We start from the raw sequence: 23,576 nt of genomic DNA, 5'->3' as shown, positions 1-23,576 counted from the left end.
TCCAACGTACTTAACCCTACATTTGCAGGTAAGTACATATATATATATATATATATATATATATATATGCACATGATATAAAGTCAGTCATAGGATAAACACATGTTGAATGGTCAGATTTAAAAGTGGCTTTCCCATGTGTAATAAAATAACACATTTTGCAGTTTTTAACTCTGCATTCAAAAGATCCAATCTTAGTACCATTATTGCAGATAATACTATTTTTCCAAACAATTTTATCAAAGGGCTTCAATGCATTTTTCACTACCTGGCTAGGTGCCAAATGGTTCTTAAGGGTAGGGGCCCTTTTAAAGACAGACAATCTTAGGTTGATCTTCAATAAATTTATTCAAAATGGGATCTTTTTTAGAATCCCCCAATATCTATTTACTATTATTTGGGTTATATACTTTAGATTACTAGTGCCTGCCTGGTTTTCTTTCTGAAGTTTAACTTTCTTTGAGTTTATCAGTGTTAGTTCTCTCTCATCAGATCTAGCCCTTAGGTAACTTTCTTCAATAATTTCCCCTTATCCTTAAAGCGATTTTCTAAAATTATACTTTGTTTATGATATGTCCTAAGATCACTACAGTTTCTTCGGATACGTTTGAACTGTCCATAAGGGACGTTTATTTTCCAAGGTCGATAATGATTACTTTGGAAGTTCAGAAAACTATTACAATCCACAGTTTTAAAATGTGTTTGTGACTCAATCATACCAGTGCTTGAAAATTATAAAGCCTAGTTTAAATATACAATAGACTGACTCTCTATACAACTTGCAAAGAAGAGACCCATATCATTGGAATTTAGATGATCTATAAATCTGTTTTCCCACCTTTCCAAATCAAAATAAGGTCATCTATAAAATGACCATAGAAGACCAGGTTTGCCCCAAAGCTTGAGTTATATATATATTTCTCTTCAAACATACTCATATAGAGGTTTGCAAAACTTGGGGCAAACCTGGTCCCCATGGCCGTTTCTTTTGTTTGTAAATAAAACTGATCATGAAACAAAGTAATTGTTTTCAAGAAAAAGCTATTAATTGTAAGATAAATTATTTTTGTAAACACGGTAAATACCAATCCCTTTCTAAATATTCAGATATTGCATTGATTCCTTAATAGTGTGGAATATTAGAATATAAAGCCTGAACATCACATGTTATCCAAAAATGTTAACGTTCAGTCTTTATATTTTGTAGTTTAATTAAAAGATCAGAAGAATCCCTAATGTAAGAATCCAAACCCTGCACATATTACTTAAGAAGAAAAATCTACATAAGAGGAGGCATTATCGGTCCGGCTATTAATCCCAGCAATGATGGGCCTTCCTGGGGGTTTGTGTGTATCCTTATGAATTTTTGGAAGGTGGTAATAGAATGCTATATTTGTTTTTTTAGGGAGTAAATATTCTTTTTTCAGTTTTAAGTAAAATCCCTTCTTTATAGGCAAATTCTACTATTCCATCAAGAACTTTCAAATATGCGTCAGTTGGATTTCCATCTAATTTTTTATAATAAGATATATTATCCAAAATATGCTGTGCTTTAGTCAAATAATCAGAAAGGTTTTGCAAAACAATCCCTCCCCCCTTGTCCGCTTGGTGGATCACAAGATTTTTTTTTTTTTTTCCCCAAAATCTTTTATTAAGAATCCAGCAGATAAAAATCATACAATATCACAAAGGAAATATTTACAAATCATATAATTTCCAATTACATTCTCAGAGAACATTTAAAACATATTTAAACCTGGTTTGTGACATATATAGACATGTAGAAATATTTCCAACTCAAATTGACATGTACAGTGGATTCTAGTTTTCAACCAATATATTTAACAAAACATGAAAGTCTCAATGTCCATAAACAGTACTCTTAATATTGTGCCGTGATGTTAAAATAAGTTTAGTTTCTGCCTGCTAACAGGTCAAGCTAGAATATAAATGGGGTTTAGATAGTAGTCCTAATAAGACCTAGTCAGGCAAGTTTTTAGGATATTGTTTCCAAGTAGTCTGCAACTCAATGAAAATATCCCTTTTGTTTGAAGAGTAGGAGCCATACTCCTCTAATTTAATTAGTTCAGTAACTTTTTTTTTTGCACATTTTTATTGATGGAACCCCCGAGGACTTCCAATTCTGTGCCACCAAAACCTTAACACTATTTACCATAATCCTCAGAAGGGGTCTAAAATGTGCTTGGGGAAGCTTGATCGATTTATTAAGCAACCATACAAGAGGGTCCAAAGGGAGGATTATATTAAAGATACTCTCTATCTCTGCTATTATATTTCTCCACATGGAGTTCAAGTGAGAACACCACCACCACCACATGTGACCCATACCACTACCCACATGTCCGCATCTCCAGCAGCTGTTGCTGGTTTGAGGGTATAATTTATGGAGCCTCCTGGGTGTCAAATAACAGGAATGTAGAATTTTGTAGTTTAACTCCTTAATCAAGGCAGAAGAGGAGCATGATTTAGTGTTTTGGAAGATGTTAGTGGCTATGTGGGGCGTGATAGTTAATCCTATCTCTATCTCCCAAGTCCCAACAGAACGTGGCATATTACCTGGTGGAGGTTGTGTGATGATGTGGTATATGCAAGAGAGACTATGTTTAAGTGGGGGAGATGAGGAAAACAATTTTTCAATTACGGTCAGTGGTCGGGTCAGGTTTAAGTAGTGTTTGTGTGTTGTAACGTAGTGGTGCACCCTTCTGTATGAGAACCAGTTAGCAGCCCATGAGTAGCCTTTATCTACCAACTGATCCTGAGTGCACAATTGTTCGTTAGAAATAAGGTGTGTAATTGAAGTCTCTATTGGTGTATCGTCTGTCATCCAACTTCTAATGAGTGATAATAGAGATAATTCACTATTGTGAATAAGAGACGTCAGGGGGCCGGGGCATAACGATAAATAAGGATTTATTCTAGTAGTGTGTTCCCACATCTTGAGTGTTTCCCGTGTGAATGGGTTAGTAATTTGGCCATAAGTAGCACTAAAGTTATGTTTCCAGCAAATAGAGGGGAGATGAATCCCTTGATTAAGACTCTCTTCTAACATTATCCATCTCTTATGGGCTCTGTGAACTCTCCAATCCAAAATCCTTTGTAGGAATATGTATCTACAATAGCTCTCAATATCTGGAACACCTAGGCCCCCCTGGGTAGCAGAGCGGGACATGTTAAGTTTATTAATCCTCGGAGGGCGTTTATTCCAGATGAACAATCCAAATAGTCGTTGCATCTGATGAGTGTAATTGTTAGGTATGGGAACAGGTAACGTAAGCAAAATATAAAGCAAACGGGGGAAGGCGTTCATTTTAACCGTATGAATTGTGCCAAGCCAAGAAAGATTTTTCTTGTCCATGATGAGAGGTCTCTCATTAAGGCCGTTTTGATTGGGGCGTAGTTTGAAGAAAATAGTGTGTCTTGGTTATCAGCAAGTTGTATTCCTAAATATTTCAAGGACCCCTTGCACCATTTGAATGTACATCTTTCAGATATCAGAGCCTCTGTCTGAGAGTCCAAGGCGACTCCTAACATTTCAGATTTTCAGAGCATTTCTTTGGCCTCAGTCCCTAAGTAGCAATTAAGCCGTTGTCTTATGTTCCAGGCTGTCAAGTAATGAACGGTCCTTAGGAAAGGTCTTATGAATATCCTGAAGCTTATTTAAGTAAGTCAAAAGGGAGGACAGATATATATGTTGCTGTTTTGTTTTAGCTGATTTCAGAGCTATCAATTCCCCCCGTAGGAAGCATTTATGTGCGTTCCATAAATGTTGGGGATTAATGTTGGGAGTATCATTTAGTTTAAAATAGTCCTCTAGTGTGTTAGTAATTTGGATGCGAATGATAGGTTCCTTCAGCAGGGCTTCATCTAATCTCCATGTGCGCTGAGAGGGTATTCGCGCCGAGAAATTCTGGGTACAGCTAATCATGGCATGGTCAGACCACGTGATGGGATAAATATCTGAACTTATGACCTGGGAGAGGCTAGTAACATCAATCATGAAGTAGTCTATCCTAGAATAATGCTGGTGTGGATAAGAGTAAAAAGTATAGTCCTTATCATTTGGGTGGTTTAAACGCCAAACATCATGAATTGCTAGGGAAGAGAGATGTGTTTTTATTAAGTGGAGGACTTTACTGGGGGTCAATAATTTCCCTATAGAACAGTCCATAGTTGGATCTAATGCTATATTAGTCTCCACCAACAATCAAACTGTTTCTGGATGTCTATAGTATTCTTTTACAGATGTGATGGAAAAATCGAGGGGAATCCGTGCTAGGTGCATAGATATTAACCATTGTAATACTTTTGTGGTGGAAAGTCCCTGAGAGAATCAGATATCTGCCTTCCCTGTCTCTAATAACTGAATTAACCTTAAGGGGACTATTTTTATTCATCAGTATACACACACCATTATGTTTAATGGAAATTGAAGCAAAATATGCAGGACCAAATTTCGTAAAAGAAGATCGGGGCTTGTGACCTCGTTTAAAGTGAGTCTCTTGGAGCATCAACACATCACATTGGAGTCTCCTATAGTCCCTAAGTGCAATGGATCTTTTCTGTGGGATATTGAATCCTTTAACATTATGTGAGAGAACTTTAAGATTAATCATGTTTAGTGTTTTTGTGAAGTTTTAGTATGTATAGTATTTCGACTAACTTGGTGGATTTATAAACATCTTGTCTGACACCTGGAATTATATCATGGGAGAACATTTGAGACAACATATACACAAGTAACATAACAATGACTAAAAACAAACAACAGTAAACATTTTTAAAACATAGTGTATCTTTAGAACTTTACACCTTAATTGGGGGGAAATGGTGTCGTATTGTTGCTCTAGTTAGATAAATTTAAACTACGGTGGAGGATGGTGTATGGCTCATTTGGGAAAGAGGGTGGCATATAATGAGAAAGAGGTATTTACTGGCTCCTTTACCAGGTGAAATCTAGAAGGCTTGGTCACATATGGTATCATTACTGCGACTGAGACTTAACCTATAAGCTTTAGCAAGTATTAATATATGTCAGAGGTATGCAAGGTGAATTAACACACAACTTCCTTTTTGCATTCCAAATACAGATTAGTCAAAACCTTGTTTCACAATAATAACAAACACCTGGGTCTTAACCAACCTTCAAGTCCAGATGTCCTTCGATAGAGGACCACATGAGATCAAGTTTACAGACCTTAATTTAGTCCACCTTGGAATGGTTAAAGTGAAGGTAAACTTACATTTATACCTATCCAGGATTTCATTAGTTTCACAAAATTAATTTCACTTTCATTCATGATTCTTTATAAATCTAATTCCAAACCGAGTTATCATCATTATCGTTCCATTTGCGATTGTACACAAATGCAACCTGTAATTTCTAAAAAAATGTTTGCTGCCGATCACATTTCTGTAGCAGCCAATTGATTTTCTGGCCGTTAGGCGGCCGTCAGTGCACGTCATCCGCCTATTTGACCCTGTGCGCATGCACTATTTTTGGCTTCCATGAGCGTTCACGATTCGCGCATGCGTATTCAAAATATTAAGGAATCCATCATAGAACTTGCCTATTCTCGCTTGCGCAGAAGACTGAAAAATCGGCAATCGGCGCATGCGCTGTTTCACTGAGCCTCGTGAACGCGCTTTAGGAAGACGTAGAAAGCGGGTGGGACCGCTCTCTACGTCAAACACAAGAAAAGCCGGAACTGGTGTGTGGGAGGAGTTAGAGATCGCATAGGTAGGGAGATAACAATGTAAAAATAAGAAAATTGGGAAAAAAAAGAAAAAAAAAAGTTAGCGATTAGATTAGGGTAATATTAAAGAATGCATTCCTTTATTTCATATGCTGAAACTTAACCTTCACTTTAACAATAAGGCCTAAACGAGCCTAATATAAATCAAGTTCACAAAGTTAGTGGGATCATTCTGGTGGAGGAAGGTCTGTTTTTCTTCTCTTGGGTTGTGACCTAATCCATTGAGGCTGTTGCATCTTGGGAGGATCAAGATTGTTGTCCCTTCACAGAGGGGAAGCGTCCAACACATTGTCATCTGGGGGGGACAATGTTGATATTTAATTTCTTGGAAAAGTTATCTAAATCCTGGAAGCTCTTATAAATGACTTGTGAGCCATTATGCGTGACTATTAGACTGAAAGGGAATCCCCATCGATATCAGATATTTTCTTGCAAGGCCTTGGTGATAAATTTCACCTCTTTTCTTCTCTGTATGGTCTGTGGGCAGAGATCTTGATAGATTTGTAGGGTATGATCCCTAAATATGATTTCCCTCTTTGACCGCGCTGCATGCCATAAGTCTTCTTTAGCGGTGTGGCACAAAAATTTAAGAATCACGTCCCTTGGAGGAGCTGGTGGCTTTGAGGGTGGTCTAAGTGCCCTGTGGGTTCGCTCAATATCTTCAGGTTGGAGTAAAGGTGATCGTGGGAGTAGAAAGGCGAACAGATCTTTCAGATATGATTTTAATCATTTTAATTGGTCCTGCTGGACCTCTTCTGGGATTCCTCTTACCCTGAGATTGTTTCGCCTTCCACGGTTATCTAAGTCCTCCAGCCTTTCCTGTAGGGTTTGTACAATAGAGTCCTGTATCGATAGCTGAGTGGTGTTTGAGCTAACTAGGTTATTGAGAGCTTCTTGACCTTCTTTGAGATATTCAATCCTAGAGCCCATATCATTTAGATCCTATTTGAGATCCCTAATTTCCTCTTTTATAAAGGACTTCAGAGATGCAAGGTCAGACTTAGAGGGAAGATCTGCAAGTTGTGAGTGTAACATCTGTAGCGCATTATGGTGCAAAGATGAAGATTCCATCTATGAGTCAGATGAGAGTTTATCCTTAGGAGAGAGCAACTCAGAGGGTGTTAATTCTGAGGTATGGAAAAAAGTAGTCACTGAGGGTGTAGTCAATGCCGGTTTGGCTGGTTTGTCCATTTTTGAGCCCTTGCGCTGAGACATATCTGTATGCTCCAGGGGGCATGTAAAGGTGTTTTCAGGTCTCAGCAAACCTTAGTAAGGTATGGTTTTAGGTCATTCACAAGTCACAGATTTATATATTGGTGATCACTTTGCTTAGTGACTAAGAAACTTTTACAGGGTGGACAATTAGCACTAATGCGCTAGTATGGAGGTATATTTGGCAGGTTTGTATTAGGATCACAGTAGAGGCAGCGAGATTATGATAAGCAGCAGAATATTTAAATTCCCTTCTCTTAACCAACGTATGAGATGTCTGGTCTTTCTTCTCCTCTATATAACGTTGTGTTTCTCTAAACCTGCTTGTAGTTTAATGCGCATATGTCTGGGGGACTGGCAATCCAAGAAGGCCTGACAAAGTGACTGAAAAGTCTCCCCTCCAACACCTACAGCCAACAATCCAATCCGCCCCTCCAATTGACCCACCTCTCCCAAGTATGAAGTAGTTACAGCTTGTCTAGTATTGTGTATCTTCGGCATGCAGAAAAACTCACCACCGTGTCAGACCGCAGAGGTATGTGACGCAGCATCCAGCAAATCGATTCGGCTTAGGCCTCCGCCCAGTGTAGTTAGAACGGGCAGGCAAAGATGTCAGTAGGACAGGTAAGTAATACCTCTGAATGGTAGAGAGACCGGGATGTCAGTCTCCGTATCTGCAGGGCCTCCTCACTGTGGCGCAGTGCAAGTTGGTGGCCGCAAGCTCGTCAAACTTGTGAGGGTTCCGTGTCAGAAAGCTTTCTGCGGGTCTGCAGTGGGTCGATTCTAACTCTGCGTCTTGTCCCAAATGTCAGCAGAAGAAATATTATCAAATTGAAGCCTCCACCAGCCCCTTACATATACTCTAAGCTACGACAGCTATGGAGCTTAACGAGAACACAGCCATGTCCCAGCACGGCTTGGCTCCGCCCCCGGCGGATCACAAGATTTTGATTGCTTTTCAAAGAATCTAGAGCTTTCCTTTCCTCCAAATTAAGATTAGATGGTCCTTTATATTTTTGGTGGATTTTTTCAAACTCTTCTATCACTAATTCTTTAAAGATCTCAATATGGTGCTGGTTAGAACATTTAGGGTTAAAATAAGATTTATTTCTATAAGTAGTGTGAATAAAATATATTGCTCAAATGTTCCATCCAGTTTACTGTAAATTATATTTGTTTTAATCTTGAATTCATATTATCTGTCAATATTGGTATCCGTGTATCTTCCTTCAGCTTTTTTTCAGCAAAATACTTTTGAAGTGAAAGTTTTCTAGTGAATCTATTGATGTCCACATATAAATCAAATATATTTTGAGAATTTGTTGGACTAAATGATAAGCCTTTTCCAAGTACCCTTATCTCGTTATCTGTTAATGTGTGTAATGATAAATTATATATTCCTTTACTTAATTTACGTCATCTTTCTTTCTTGCTGGTTGTGCCACTTCCTCTAGATCCTCGTTTGAGTAGCCTCTTTTTCCTATTCTTGATGATGTGTGGGTAGTGAGGGGTTCTAGATAACTTGCTATTTTCCTTTGTGTCCAAGACTGTGGTCTTGGTCACTGTTCTAAAAAAAAACTCATTGTTGGAATGATCACGTCTTTGATCCACATAAGGCTCACTATTAGATAGTCTTCTAGGGGCAGAATGACTAAAAGTGGACGGGCGGGGTTCATAGTCCCTTTAGTCAGGAATATTTCTTATAGCTTCATAGCGATTAGGTGAGGAGTAATTCACATTAGTATTCCTAGGGTACTGTGTTATGGGTCCCTGATAATCATTTGTATAGTGATCTTGTTTATGGTATCTCTGATAATTGGATGAATGATGATTTTGTCTCCAATTGTTGTTATGTGATCCCTTATACCCATTATGTGGCTTATTAAACCTAGAAGGATAGATGGTTTGTTCCTCTCTGGGTGTCTCTTTATTAATCCTATCTGAATAATGTCTATGCCTTTGTACCAAAGTCCATTCATTTGGGTTTTTATTTTGGTTGGTATCCTGCTGTTGCGTGTTGTCCCCCCCCCCCCCTTGTTCTTAATTTTATTTAAAATTCTATGTTGTCCATTGTACGTAAATACCTCCCCTTTAAGATAATCTTTATTATCTCTATTTAGTTTTTGATTCTTGTTTGAGATAAAGTTCCCTCTGAAAAATGTCTGTTTTTTCTACTACCTTTTTGTTCAATTCCTCATATTGGGAGTTGGTTTTAAATTTATTAAGACTCTTTTGAACAGTTTCAATCTCATTACTAGATTTATTGACTAAATGTTCTCTATGTGAGATTAAAATATGCATTAGTTTGAAGGTGTATTTATTCAGTGCCCCTTCCCATTTAGTCAATAAATCCTGATCATTTTTAAAAGAACAATTTTTAAATAAACGCAAACCTCTTGGGATTTGATTTTTTGCTACATACTTTTTCAAAGTATCCATATCCCACCAAAGTCTACATTCAATGTTTGTCAGTTCCTCTAACTTGGCAAACAGAGAGTGTATGGATAATTTCTCTAGATCGCTTTCAATACAAGGGGTGGGGTCTGACATATTTGTATCTGAGACCATAAGTAGTCTCTTGTTGATTCTTTCGTTTATCGACAACATACTAGCTGCTCCCCTATATCAACACTACAGAATGTAAAACAAAGTACTCAAGTACTCCTAAGGGGCGCCCTGGAAAAAACCTTATTAGAGGTGTATGTGTATAACACAGGTATACAGATAGTACAATTATAATTAATGAAAATACAACACTACAATTGTTGAACTAAGTCCCAACGAATGTTGAACTACTTTTCAATCTGAATAGTGTGTTGAATACGTAGAAGACAAGATGTGCAAAACATAAAAGAATTTTTCCAAATGAATAGTGCCTCGCATGTACTCTATATCTCTTCATTTAATTGTAACACTGTTTAATATGTTTTAGATTATGAGAGCGAGTCACTAAATAACCATTATCCAATAGGATGATATATTTCCCGTTTACCTTTTTACCTGTATGATGTCACAGGGGGTGTGTAACAATTCTCAGGTGTGATTGGAGCATGTAGATTTAAATAGGTAGCGATTAAGGAGCATGATAGCAGTCTGAGGAAACTGCGTTGACAGCCGAGAAACACATAACTGTTTTAAATTGTTTTTACGCTACCACTCCTTTGCTGTAAAAATTTGTCACTATATCCTCACACCCGGATCATGTGGCTTGGGAGGTATACCAAATACCAGGAGAGAGTATCACTAGGAGAGTGACATTGTTATCCGCAGGGAACCTGTATCTAGGAGAGCTGGATGTTGAGTCAGCCAAGCGGCTCAGAAGTCTCGGCTTGCCCCATTAGCACTAGTGTGCTTCACTGCATGTGAGTGGTTTTCTTATGCTTATGTTATTTGTGTTATCTGATGATACTGCACTTAGAGGCGCCTCTGTTTGTGTCCTTTTCTAGGATTCCCATTAATTTGTATCTTACATTGAAAACCATTTTTTCTAGTGGCTATTTCATCAGCAGGAAATTTTTAGAATTTCAGGTACTTTATGAGAAACTGTTATACCTTATTCTTTAATCATGATGGAATAAAATTGACAACTGTTGCCAATATTGTCTGACTTTTATTGGAGTCAAGATATTATTTTACCTTCCTTCAGTCCTGATAAGCAGGAGAATTGAAGGAAACCATTTATATCCTTTAGGTTGTGGTCTGTTGATTTCAGATTTCTGCTAGATGACTCAATTACTTTGTAGCTGATTGTCTCTTTGTTTTATTACAAGGTCCTGGTTTTGGGTAGGCTTTCGCAAAGTCTTCCATCTTTATTCGGATTGTTCAAGTTATTTTCTGATCATACAAGTAATAGAATAATTTCAGAGGGGCTCATGGATCTCTCGTCAGGGTCAGGCTCCTTCAAGATCTACCATCTCTGGTTGGGTTGTACGAACGATCTCTAAAGCTTACAGACAGAAAGGGGAACAGACACCTGATGGGCTAAAGGCACATTCTACTAGGGCAGTATCAAATTCCTGGGCTCTTCAAATAGATGTTATGCCGGAGGAGATTTGTCAGGCGGCAGTTTGGGAGTCTACTTGGCTGTACTTCACTAGGAGGGGGAAGGGGTGATGTCTCTGAGCTACCTTTATTAGGTAACTAGGGGAGTGTGCAGTTCTGTCCACGCACCTCTGAAGAAGGGGTCTCACTTGTAAGTATTACTTAGGGTATGGGCCAAGATATAGGGGGATATCTATCAAGCTGTCAACTTTGTTGCATTCGACGGCACCAATACGCTCGCCTAACATCGCGGCCGCGGACCTGAATACAATCTCCATATTTATTAAAAAAAGCCGTCAAAAAGCTGCGCACCAAGTACGGGGCAATGAGCAGCGGACTGTTGTTAACTAACAGTCATCAAACTCACTACTATTCGGCTTTTTAACAACTTTTGATCCTGTCACTAAACGCTGCCACTATACTAAAATGTTTAACCCCTATTCCGCCGCTCCCAGACCCCACCGCAACTAAACGTATTAACCCCTAAACCCCTGGCCTCCCACATCACTACCACTAACTAAACCTATTAACCCCTAAACCGCCAGCCCCCCACATCGCCATAAACTAAATTAAGCTATTAACCCCTAAACCTAACAACCCACTAACTTTACATTAAACATCCCTATTTATTTAAACTTACCTGTAGAATTAAATTAAACTATATTAAACTATTAATTAACCTACCCTAACTATTATACTAAAATTACATTAAACTACCAATTAAATTAACTATATTACATATTAAAAATACCCTAACCCTACTCAAATTATTTAAAACTACAATTAAAAATGACTAAATAACCAAAAAAAATAAACGCTAGTTACAAAAAATAAAAAACACTAAATTACGAGAGAAAAAAAAACACAGTATCAAAAATAAAAAAGAATTACACCTAATCTAATAGCCCTATAAAAATAAAAAAGCCCCCCCAAAATAAAAAAAACCCTAGCCTACAATAAACTACCAATGGCCCTTAAAGGGGCCTTTTGCGAGGCATTACCCCAAAGAAATCAGCTCTTTTACCTGTAAAGAAAAATACAAACACCCCCCAACAGTAAAACCCACCACCCACACAACCAACCCCACCAAATAAAAACCCTATCTAAAAAACCCTATCTAAAAAAAAGTTCCCCATTGCCCTGAAAAGGGCATTTGTATGGGCATTGCCTTTAAAAGGGCATTTAGCTCTTTTACATGCCCAGACCCTACTCTAAAAATAAAACCCACCCAAAAAACCCTTAAATAAACCTAACACTAACCCCCGACGATCCACTTACAGTTTTTGAAGTTCCGCTTGAAGGATCCATCCAGCCGGCAAGAAGTCTTCATCCGGGAGGCAAGAAGTCTTCAACCGGACAGCCTCTTTCATCTTCATCCAGCCGGCGAAGTCTTCATCCATGCGGCCTCTTCTATCTTCATCCATCCGGCGCGGAGCGGGTCTATCCTGAAGACATCCGACGAGGAGCTCCTCTTCAATACGGTCTCCGCTGTAAACTGGATCTTGAATGCAAGTGACGTCATCCAAGATGGCGTCCCTTGCATTCCTATTGGCTGAAAGGTTCCAATCAGCCAATAGGATTAGAGCCGCAAAAATCCTATTGGCTGTTCCAATCAGCCAATAGGATTTGAGCAGCTCTCATCCTATTGGCTGTTCCAAACAGCCAATAAGATGAGAGCTCAATCCTATTGGCTGACTGGAACAGCCATTAGGATTTTAGCGGCTCTAATCCTATTGGCTGATTGAGACCAGCAGATCGCATGTTACGTCACAGATTTCAACTTTTGCCGGTCTGTAGGGTTTGATAACACTGCGGAATTCCAGCATATTTGCGGTTGACTTTACTTCTATTATCAATTGTTCTGGTCATGCAGTGCATGTCTCTCCCTTCATACAGAAATGTAGGGATAACTGCGCTAGGAGAAATATATGCCTTAAGAATTTTACTAGGAATCTCGCAGTGCTGGAGAGCTAAGATACAGTTCACCGTACATGGTCTTATCAAAGGCAAAAAGTGTAAGGAGCAACTGGATATGGACACCGCAATACATATTTTAAATTAGTAAACTGGGCACTTAAAGTAAGCTATCAATGCAACAAAATGTTGGATCGCTAGCATAAAGTATAATCCGGACTTACCAAGTTTTTAAGTTTTCTAGGGTATGTGCAAGCTACACTTGATAAAAGGGTGTGACCTCAAACTTGTAGGGTATGGGTGTGGTTTTTTTTTCTCAAAGTAATTGTCCTTTCTTATATTAGTTTCAAAACAAGCATTCTATGTAAGAATTATTTTAGTTTTCACGCCTTAACACTTTGTAAGCTAGCAGCAGGTGGGATCCTGCTATAGTTATATTAAGATTTAAACCAAAAACAATCATTTTATTAACTATTATATGCACATTAGGAATTTCATTCTTACCTTTTGCTGTATATTTCTAATTAAGTCCTTTAGGTAAGATAAATCCTTTGTAGGAATATACTTCTCCAGCATTTTATCAAAATCAGGATGTGACATAAGAAATTGAAGCATCTTCCGGCCATAGAATCTAAAATAACAATTTTTTTTAGTTATAATAAAGAGGAACAATGTTTATTATCTAAAATATTCAATACTTCAAACAAAATACCATATACGCATAACTTAAATGAGTGAAAATAAAGATGAATGTATTTACAATATATAAGTCTTGTAATGGAAAAAAACCCCATTAAATAATTGTGAGAAGACTACCACAACTAACATGGATGCATAGAGGACAGCGCCAAAAAAGATTGAGGAGTGTATACAAGATCACTTCATAAAAGAACAATAGCCTAACCGTATTGTTCAGAAGTAAATGCAAAAACCGTGTGTGTGAAGGAGCTCCTCAGTAGTGAGGCTAAAGTATACAATAATGTTTCCACAGAGATATATTATCCCAATAGTGCTGGGAAATATAAATAGGTATTGATGTGGATAAAAAGGTAGCAGTGTAACTTATAGAATACACTGGTATTGCTAAAAGGAATACAGACCTTAAAACGGATATTGATAAAGACCACTATACGTTGTGACGGTAGAAAAGCAGCAGATAGCAACTAAGGTATTATCTAATGATTGGATGTATTACATTTATAATACAAGACGACTATGTGGAATAAATTGCAATATATAGTAACTAACAAATCATAAGGAACTTTACAGATTATAAATAGCAACGTGAGTGACGATCATAAAATAGCAGGGTTAGTGACTAACAAAAAATGGCAGCGGTTAAAGGCTGCTAAATATAGTGGAAGTAAAAAAGCTGCAGATAACACCGGGTGTATTATATAATATTTGGATATATGTATAAAGGTTATAATACAAAACGGCAGTAAAAAATAATTTGCAACATAAGTTATTAGCAAATTGTAAGAAACTTGCAAAAAGATAGCGGCATAAAAACTAAGCTGATAAGTTTTACATTTATCAGCTTAGTTTTTATGCCGTAAAATATAAAATTTAATTTCTCTTGTTAAGTGTATCCAGTCCACGGATCATCCATTACTTGTGGGATATTCTCCTCCCCAACAGGACGTTGCAAGAGGATCACCCACCGCAGAGCTGCTATATAGCTCCTCCCCTCACTGTCATATCCAGTCATTCTCTTGCAACACTCAACAAAGATGGATGTAGTAAGAGGAGTGTGGTGTATTATAGTTAGTTTCTTAACTTCAATCAAAAACAGAATTTATGTTTACCTGATAAATTACTTTCTCCAACGGTGTGTCCGGTCCACGGCGTCATCCTTACTTGTGGGATATTCTCTTCCCCAACAGGAAATGGCAAAGAGCCCAGCAAAGCTGGTCACATGATCCCTCCTAGGCTCCGCCTACCCCAGTCATTCGACCGACGTTAAGGAGGAATATTTGCATAGGAGAAACCATATGGTACCGTGGTGACTGTAGTTAAAGAAAATAAATTATCAGACCTGATTAAAAAAACCAGGGCGGGCCGTGGACCGGACACACCGTTGGAGAAAGTAATTTATCAGGTAAACATAAATTCTGTTTTCTCCAACATAGGTGTGTCCGGTCCACGGCGTCATCCTTACTTGTGGGAACCAATACCAAAGCTTTAGGACACGGATGAAGGGAGGGAGCAAATCAGGTCACCTAAATGGAAGGCACCACGGCTTGCAAAACCTTTCTCCCAAAAATAGCCTCAGAAGAAGCAAAAGTATCAAACTTGTAAAATTTGGTAAAAGTGTGCAGTGAAGACCAAGTCGCTGCCCTACATATCTGATCAACAGAAGCCTCGTTCTTGAAGGCCCATGTGGAAGCCACAGCCCTAGTGGAATGAGCTGTGATTCTTTCGGGAGGCTGCCGTCCGGCAGTCTCGTAAGCCAATCTGATGATGCTTTTAATCCAAAAAGAGAGAGAGGTAGAAGTTGCTTTTTGCCCTCTCCTTTTACCGGAATAAACAACAAACAAGGAAGATGTTTGTCTAAAATCCTTTGTAGCATCTAAATAGAATTTTAGAGCGCGAACAACATCCAAATTGTGCAACAAACGTTCCTTCTTTGAAACTGGTTTCGGACACAGAGAAGGTACGATAATCTCCTGGTTAATGTTTTTATTAGAAACAACTTTTGGAAGAAAACCAGGTTTAGTACGTAAAACCACCTTATCTGCATGGAACACCAGATAAGGAGGAGAACACTGCAGAGCAGATAATTCTGAAACTCTTCTAGCAGAAGAAATTGCAACTAAAAACAAAACTTTCCAAGATAATATCTTAATATCAACGGAATGCAAGGGTTCAAACGGAACCCCCTGAAGAACTGAAAGAACTAAATTGAGACTCCAAGGAGGAGTCAAAGGTTTGTAAACAGGCTTAATTCTAACCAGAGCCTGAACAAAGGCTTGAACATCTGGCACAGCGGCCAGCTTTTTGTGAAGTAACACAGACAAGGCAGAAATCTGTCCCTTCAGGGAACTTGCAGATAGTCCTTTGTCCAATCCTTCTTGAAGGAAGGATAGAATCCTAGGAATCTTAACCTTGTCCCAAGGGAATCCTTTAGATTCACACCAACAGATATATTTTTTCCAAATTTTGTGGTAAATCTTTCTAGTTACAGGCTTTCTGGCCTGAACAAGAGTATCGATAACAGAATCTGAGAACCCTCGCTTCGATAAGATCAAGCGTTCAATCTCCAAGCAGTCAGCTGGAGTGAAACCAGATTCGGATGTTCGAACGGACCCTGAACAAGAAGGTCTCGTCTCAAAGGTAGCTTCCAAGGTGGAGCCGATGACATATTCACCAGATCTGCATACCAAGTCCTGCGTGGCCACGCAGGAGCTATCAAGATCACCGACGCCCTCTCCTGATTGATCCTGGCTACCAGCCTGGGGATGAGAGGAAACGGCGGGAACACATAAGCTAGTTTGAAGGTCCAAGGTGCTACTAGTGCATCCACTAGAGCCGCCTTGGGATCCCTGGATCTGGACCCGTAGCAAGGAACTTTGAAGTTCTGACGAGAGGCCATCAGATCCATGTCTGGAATGCCCCACAGCTGAGTGACTTGGGCAAAGATTTCCGGATGGAGTTCCCACTCCCCCGGATGCAATGTCTGACGACTCAGAAAATCCGCTTCCCAATTTTCCACTCCTGGGATGTGGATAGCCGACAGGTGGCAGGAGTGAGACTCCGCCCATAGAATGATTTTGGTCACTTCTTCCATCGCCAGGGAACTCCTTGTTCCCCCCTGATGGTTGATGTACGCAACAGTTGTCATGTTGTCTGATTGAAACCGTATGAACTTGGCCCTCGCTAGCTGAGGCCAAGCCTTGAGAGCATTGAATATCGCTCTCAGTTCCAGAATATTTATCGGTTAAACACTAAAAAACTCTAAGCCATCTCCGTGGAGATGTTGCCTGTACAACGGCAAAGAGAATGACTGGAGTAGGCGGAGCCTAGGAGGGATCATGTGACCAGCTTTGCTGGGCTCTTTGCCATTTCCTGTTGGGGAAGAGAATATCCCACAAGTAAGGATGACGCCGTGGACCGGACACACCTATGTTGGAGAAAGTTTGTTATTTTTAAATGGTACCGGAGTGTACTGTTTTATCAAAGGCAGCATTAGAAGAAGAATCTGCCTGTGATTTCTATGATCTTAGCAGAAGTAACTAAGATCCATTGCCGTTCTCACATATTCTGAGGAGTGAGGTAACTTCAGAGGGGGAATGGCGTGCAGGTTTCCCTGCAATAAGGTATGTGCAGTAAACATATTTCTAGGGATGGAATTTGCTAGAAAAATGCTGCTGATACCGGATTAATGTAAGTTAAGCCTAAATGCAGTGATTTAATAGCGACTGGTATCAGGCTTATTAACAGAGATACATACTCTTATAAAAGTGCAATATAAAACGTTTGCTGGCATGTTAATCGTTTTTATATATGTTTGGTGACAAAACTTATTGGGGCCTAGTTTTTTCTCCACATGGCTGGCTTGATTTTTGACTAGAAACAGTTTCCTGAGGCTTTCCACTGTTGTAATATGAGTGGGAGGGGCCTATTTTAGCGCTTTTTTGCGCAGCTAAAATTACTGACAGAGACACTCAGCTTCCTTCTGCATGATACAGGACATCTCTGAAGGGCTCAAAAGGCTTCAAAAGTCGTGTTTGAGGAGGGTAACAACCACAGTAGATCTGTGGCAGTTGTTGTGACTGTGTTAAAAACGTTTTTGTCATTTATTATTCCGTTTTTGGTATTAAGGGGTTAATCATCCATTTGCAAGTGGGTGCAATGCTCTGCTAACTAGTTACATACACTGTAAAAATTTTGTTAGTGTAACTGCCTTTTTTCACTGTTATTTCAAATTTTGCTAAATTTGTTTCTCTTAAAGGCACAGTAACGTTTTTTACATTGCTTGTTAACTTGGTTTAAAGTGTTTTCCAAGCTTGCTAGTCTCATTGCTAGTCTATATAAACATGTCTGACACAGAGGAAACTACTTGTTCATTATGTTTAAAAGCCATGGTGGAGCCCCATAGGAGAATGTGTACTAAATGTATTGATTTCACCTTAAACAGTAAAAATCAGTCTTTATCTATAAAAGAATTGTCACCAGAGGGGTCTGTCGAGGGGGAAGTTATGCCGACTAACTCTCCCCACGTGTCGGACCCTTCGCCTCCCGCTCGAGGGACGCACGCTAATATGGCGCCAAGTACATCAGGGATGCCCATAGCGATGCAATCATGAATAATACCCTGTCACAGGTATTAGCCAGACTGCCTGAATTAAGAGGCAAGCGCGATAGCTCTGGGGTTAGACGAGATACAGAGCGCGTAGATGCTGTAAGAGCCATGTCTGATACTGCGTCACAATATGCAGAACATGAGGACGGAGAGCTTCAGTCTGTGGGTGACGTCTCTGAATCAGGGAGACCCGATTCAGAGATTTCTAATTTTAAATTTAAGCTGGAGAACATCCGTGTATTGCTTGTGGAGGTATTAGCTGCTCTGAATGACTGTGACACAAATGCAGTGCCAGAGAAATTGTGTAGGCTGGATAAATACTATGCAGTGCCGGTGAGTACTGATGTTTTTCCAATACCTAAATGGCTTACAGAAATCATTAGTAAGGAGTGGGATAGACCTGGTGTGCCTTTTTCCCCACCTCCTATATTTAGAAAAATGTTTCCAATAGATGACACTACACGGGACTTATGGCAGACAGTCCCTAAGGTGGAGGGAGCAGTTTCTACTTTAGCAAAGCGTACCACTATCCCGGTTGAGGACAGTTGTGCTTTTTCAGACCCAATGGATAAAAAATTAGAGGGTTACCTTAAGAAAATGTTTATTCAACAAGGTTTTATTTTACAGCCCCTTGCATGCATTGTGCCTGTCACTGCTGCGGCGGCGTTCTGGTTTGAGGCCCTGGAAGAGGCCATCCATACAGCTCCATTGACTGAAATTATTGACAATCTTAGAACACTTAAGCTAGCTAACTCTTTTGTTTCTGATGCCATTGTTCATTTGACTAAACTAACAGGTAAGAATTCAGGATTTGCCATCCAGGCGCGTAGGGCGCTATGGCTTAAATCCTGGTCAGCTGATGTGACTTCAAAGTCTAAATTACTCAACATTCCTTTCAAGGGGCAGACCTTATTCGGGCCTGGTTTGAAGGAAATTATTGCTGACATTACTGGAGGTAAGGGTCATACCCTTCCTCAGGACAGGGCCAAATCAAGGGCCAAACAGTCTAATTTTCGTGCCTTTCGAAATTTCAAGGCAGGTGCAGGATCAGCTCCCTCTACTTCAAAACAAGAGGGAACTTTTGCTCAACCTAAGCAGGCCTGGAAACCTAACCAGTCCTGGAACAAGGGCAAGCAGGCCAGAAAGCCTGCTGCTGCCTCCAAGACAGCATGAAGGTGCGGCCCCCTATCCGACAACGGATCTAGTAGGGGGCAGACTCTCTTTCTTCGCCCAGGCGTGGGCAAGAGATGTTCAGGATCCCTGGGCATTGGAGATCATATCTCAGGGATATCTTCTGGACTTCAAAGCTTCTCCCCCACAAGGGAGATTTCACCTTTCAAGATTATCTGCAAACCAGATAAAGAAAGAGGCATTCCTAAGCTGCGTGCAAGACCTCCTTGTAATGGGAGTGATCCATCCAGTTCCGAGGACGGAACAAGGACAGGGATTTTATTCAAATCTGTTTGTGGTTCCCAAAAAAGAGGGACCTTCAGACCAATTTTGGATTTAAAGATCCTAAACAAATTCCTCAGAGTTCCATCATTCAAGATGGAAACTATTCGAACCATCTTACCCATGATCCAAGAGGGTCAGTACATGACCACAGTGGACTTAAAGGATGCCTACCTTCACATTCCGATTCACAAGAATCATCACCGGTTCCTGAGGTTTGCCTTTCTAGACAGGCATTACCAATTCGTAGCTCTCCCATTCGGGTTGGCTACAGCCCCAAGAATTTTTACAAAGGTTCTGGGCTCACTTCTGGCGATTCTAAGACCGCGAGGCATAGCGGTGGCTACTTACCTAGACGACATCCTGATACAGGCGTCAAGCTTTCAAATTTACCTGACGGAGTCCAGGTTATCAAAACTTCTAAATGCTTGCCGTGTTCTTCACTCCATTCCGCGCCCCACGGTGGCTCAGTGCATGGAAGTAATCGGCTTAATGGTAGCGGCGATGGACATAGTGCCATTTGCACGCCTGCATCTTAGACCGCTGCAACTATGCATGCTCAGTCAGTGGAATGGGGATTACACAGATTTGTCCCCTCTACTAAATCTGGACCAGGAAACCAGAGCTTCTCTTCTCTGGTGGTTATCTCGGGTCCATCTGTCCAAAGGTATGACCTTTCGCAGGCCAGATTGGACCATTGTAACAACAGACGCCAGCCTTCTAGGTTGGGGTGCAGTCTGGAACTCCCTGAAGGCTCAGGGTTCATGGACTCAGGAGGAGAAACTCCTCCCAATAAATATTATGGAGTTAAGAGCAATATTCAATGCTCTTCTAGCTTGGCCTCAGTTAGCAAAACTGAGGTTCATCAGATTTCAGTCGGACAACATCACGACTGTGGCTTACATCAACCATCAAGGGGGAACCAGGAGTTCCCTAGCGATGTCAGAAGTCTCCAAGATAATTCGCTGGGCAGAGACTCACTCTTGCCACCTGTCAGCGATCCATATCCCAGGGGTAGAGAACTGGGAGGCGGATTTTCTAAGTCGTCAGACTTTTCATCCGGGGGAGTGGGAATTCCATCCGGAGGTGTTTGCTCAATTGGTTCTCCGTTGGGGCAAACCAGAACTGGATCTCATGGCGTCTCGCCAGAACGCCAAGCTTCCTTGTTACGGATCCAGGTCCAGGGACCCAGAAGCGGCACTAATAGATGCTCTAGCAGCGCCTTGGTTCTTCAACCTGGCTTATGTGTTTCCACCGTTTCCTCTGCTCCCTCGTCTGATTGCCAAGATCAAACAGGAAAGAGCATCGGTGATATTGATAGCGCCTGCGTGGCCCCGCAGGACCTGGTATGCAGACCTAGTGGACATGTCATCCTTTCCACCATTGACTCTGCCTCTGAGACAAGACCTTCTAATACAAGGTCCTTTCAATCATCCGAATCTACTTTCTCTGAGACTGACTGCATGGAGATTGAACGCTTGATTCTATCAAAGCGTGGCTTCTCCGAGTCAGTAATTGATACCTTAATACAGGCACGAAAGCCTGTCACCAGGAAGATTTACCACAAGATATGGCGTAAAAATCTTCATTGGTGTGAATCCAAGAATTACTCATGGAGTAGAGTTAGGATTCCTAGAATATTGTCCTTCCTCCAAGAGGGTTTGGATAAAGGATTATCAGCTAGCTCTTTAAAAGGGCAGATTTCTGCTCTGTCTATTCTTTTACACAAGCTTCTGGCAGAAGTTCCAGACGTTCAGGCATTTTGTCAGGCTTTAGTTAGAATTAAGCCTGTGTTTAAACCTGTTGCTCCCCCATGGAGCTTAAACTTGGTTCTTAAAGTTCTTCAAGGGGTTCCGTTTGAACCCCTTCATTCTATTGATATCAAACTTCTATCATGGAAAGTTCTTTTTCTGATGGCTATTTCCTCGGCTCGAAGAGTCTCGGAGTTATCTGCCTTACATTGTGATTCTCCTTATCTGATCTTTCATTCAGATAAAGTAGTTCTGGGTACAAAACCTGGGTTTTTACCCAAGGTGGTTTCTAACAAGAATATCAATCAAGAGATTGTTGTTCCGTCATTATGCCCTAATCCTTCTTCAAAGAAGGAACGTCTTTTGCATAATCTAGACGTAGTCCGTGCATTGAAATTTTACTTGCAGGCTACTAAAGATTTCGTCAAACATCTAACCTGTTTGTTGTTTACTCTGGACAGAGGAGAGGTCAAAAGGCCTCGGCAACCTCTCTTTCCTTTTGGCTTCGGAGTATAATCCGTTTAGAGTATGAGACTGCTGGACAGCAGCCCCCTGAAAGAATTACAGCTCATTCTACTAGAGCTGTGGCTTCCACCTGGGCCTTTAAAAATGAGGCCTCTGTTGAACAGATTTGCAAGGCTGCGACTTGGTCTTCGCTTCATACCTTTTCAAAATTTTACAAATTTGATACTTTTGCTTCTTCGGAGGCTGTTTTTGGGAGAAAGGTTCTACAGGCAGTGGTTCCTTCCGTTTAAGTTCCTGCCTTGTCCCTCCCATCATCCGTGTACTTAGCTTTGGTATTGGTATCCCACAAGTAATGGATGATCCGTGGACTGAATACACTTAACAAGAGAAAAACATAATTTATGCTTACCTGATAAATTTATTTCTCTTGTAGTGTATCCAGTCCACGGATCATCCATTACTTATGGGATATATTCTCCTTCCCAACAGGAAGTTGCAAGAGTCCACCCACAGCAAAGCTGCTATATAGCTCCTCCCCTAACTGCCATTACCAGTCATTCGACCGAAAACATGCAGAGAAAGGAAAACCATAGGGTGCAGTGGTGACTGTAGTTTAATGGAAAAATTACCTGCCTTAAAGTGACAGGGCGGGCCGTGGACTGGATACACTACAAGAGAAATAAATTTATCAGGTAAGCATAAATTATGTTTTCTCTTGTTAAGTGTATCCAGTCCACGGATCATCCATTACTTATGGGATACCAATACCAAAGCTAAAGTACACGGATGATGGGAGGGACAAGGCAGGTACTTAAACGGAAGTTACCACTGCCTGTAAAAAACCCTTTCTCCCAAAAATAGCCTCCGAAGAAGCAAGGTATCAAATTTGTTAAATTTGAAAAAGTATGAAACGCAGACCAAGACTCCGTCTTGTAATCTGTTCAACAGAAGCCACATTTAAAAAAGGCCCAAGTGAAAACCACAGCTCTAGTAGAATGAGCTGTAATCTCTTCAGGAGGCTGCTGTCCAGCAGTCTCATAAGCTAAATGAATTATGCTTTTTAACCAAAAAGACAGAGAGGTTGCTGAAGTCCTTTGACCTCTCCTCTGTCCAGAATAGACAACAAACAAGGTGAATGTTTGATGAAAATCTGTAGTAGCTTGTAAGTAAAACTTTAAAACACGAACCACGTCCAAATTGTGTAATAGACGTTCCTTCTTTGAAGAAGGATTAGGATACAAGAATGGAACAACAATCTCTTGAGTGATATTCTTGTTAGATACCACCTTAGGTAAAAACCCAGGTTGGTACACAGGACTACCTTATCCGTACGGAGAACCAGATAAGGAGAATCACATTGCAACGCAGATAACTCGGAGACTCTATGAGCCGAGGAAATAGCTACCAAAAAGGAACTTTCCAAGATAGAAGTTTGATATCTATGGAATGAAAAGGTTCAAATGGAACTCCTTGAAGAACCTTAAGAACCAGCTTTAAGCTCCATGGCGGAGCAACATTTTTAACCACAGGCTTGGTTCTAACCAAAGCCTGACCAAATGCCTGAACGTCTAGAATACCTGCCAGACGCTTGTGCAAAAGAATAGACAGAGTAGAAATCTGTCCTTTTAAAGAACTAGCTGACAACCCTTTTCTCAAAATCAT

The 23,576-nt window shown here is 40.2% G+C and overlaps 1 protein-coding gene across 1 annotated transcript in view; it reads right to left on the bottom strand.

Annotated features, from left to right (window-relative positions):
* The window catches only part of TOGARAM1 (TOG array regulator of axonemal microtubules 1), a 334,226-nt gene that overhangs the window by 33,337 nt on the left and 277,313 nt on the right, over window positions 1-23,576 (bottom strand). The window contains 1 exon segment of the mRNA XM_053697849.1: window positions 13,446-13,572. Within this exon segment, the coding sequence (XP_053553824.1) occupies window positions 13,446-13,572 (127 nt within the window).

The sequence above is a fragment of the Bombina bombina genome, chromosome 1, assembly GCF_027579735.1.
Source record: "Bombina bombina isolate aBomBom1 chromosome 1, aBomBom1.pri, whole genome shotgun sequence".
In the NCBI taxonomy this organism is placed as follows: Eukaryota; Metazoa; Chordata; class Amphibia; order Anura; family Bombinatoridae; genus Bombina; species Bombina bombina.
Note: the sequence above shows the minus strand (reverse complement) of the source record. Positions and strands in the feature narration are given on the sequence as shown.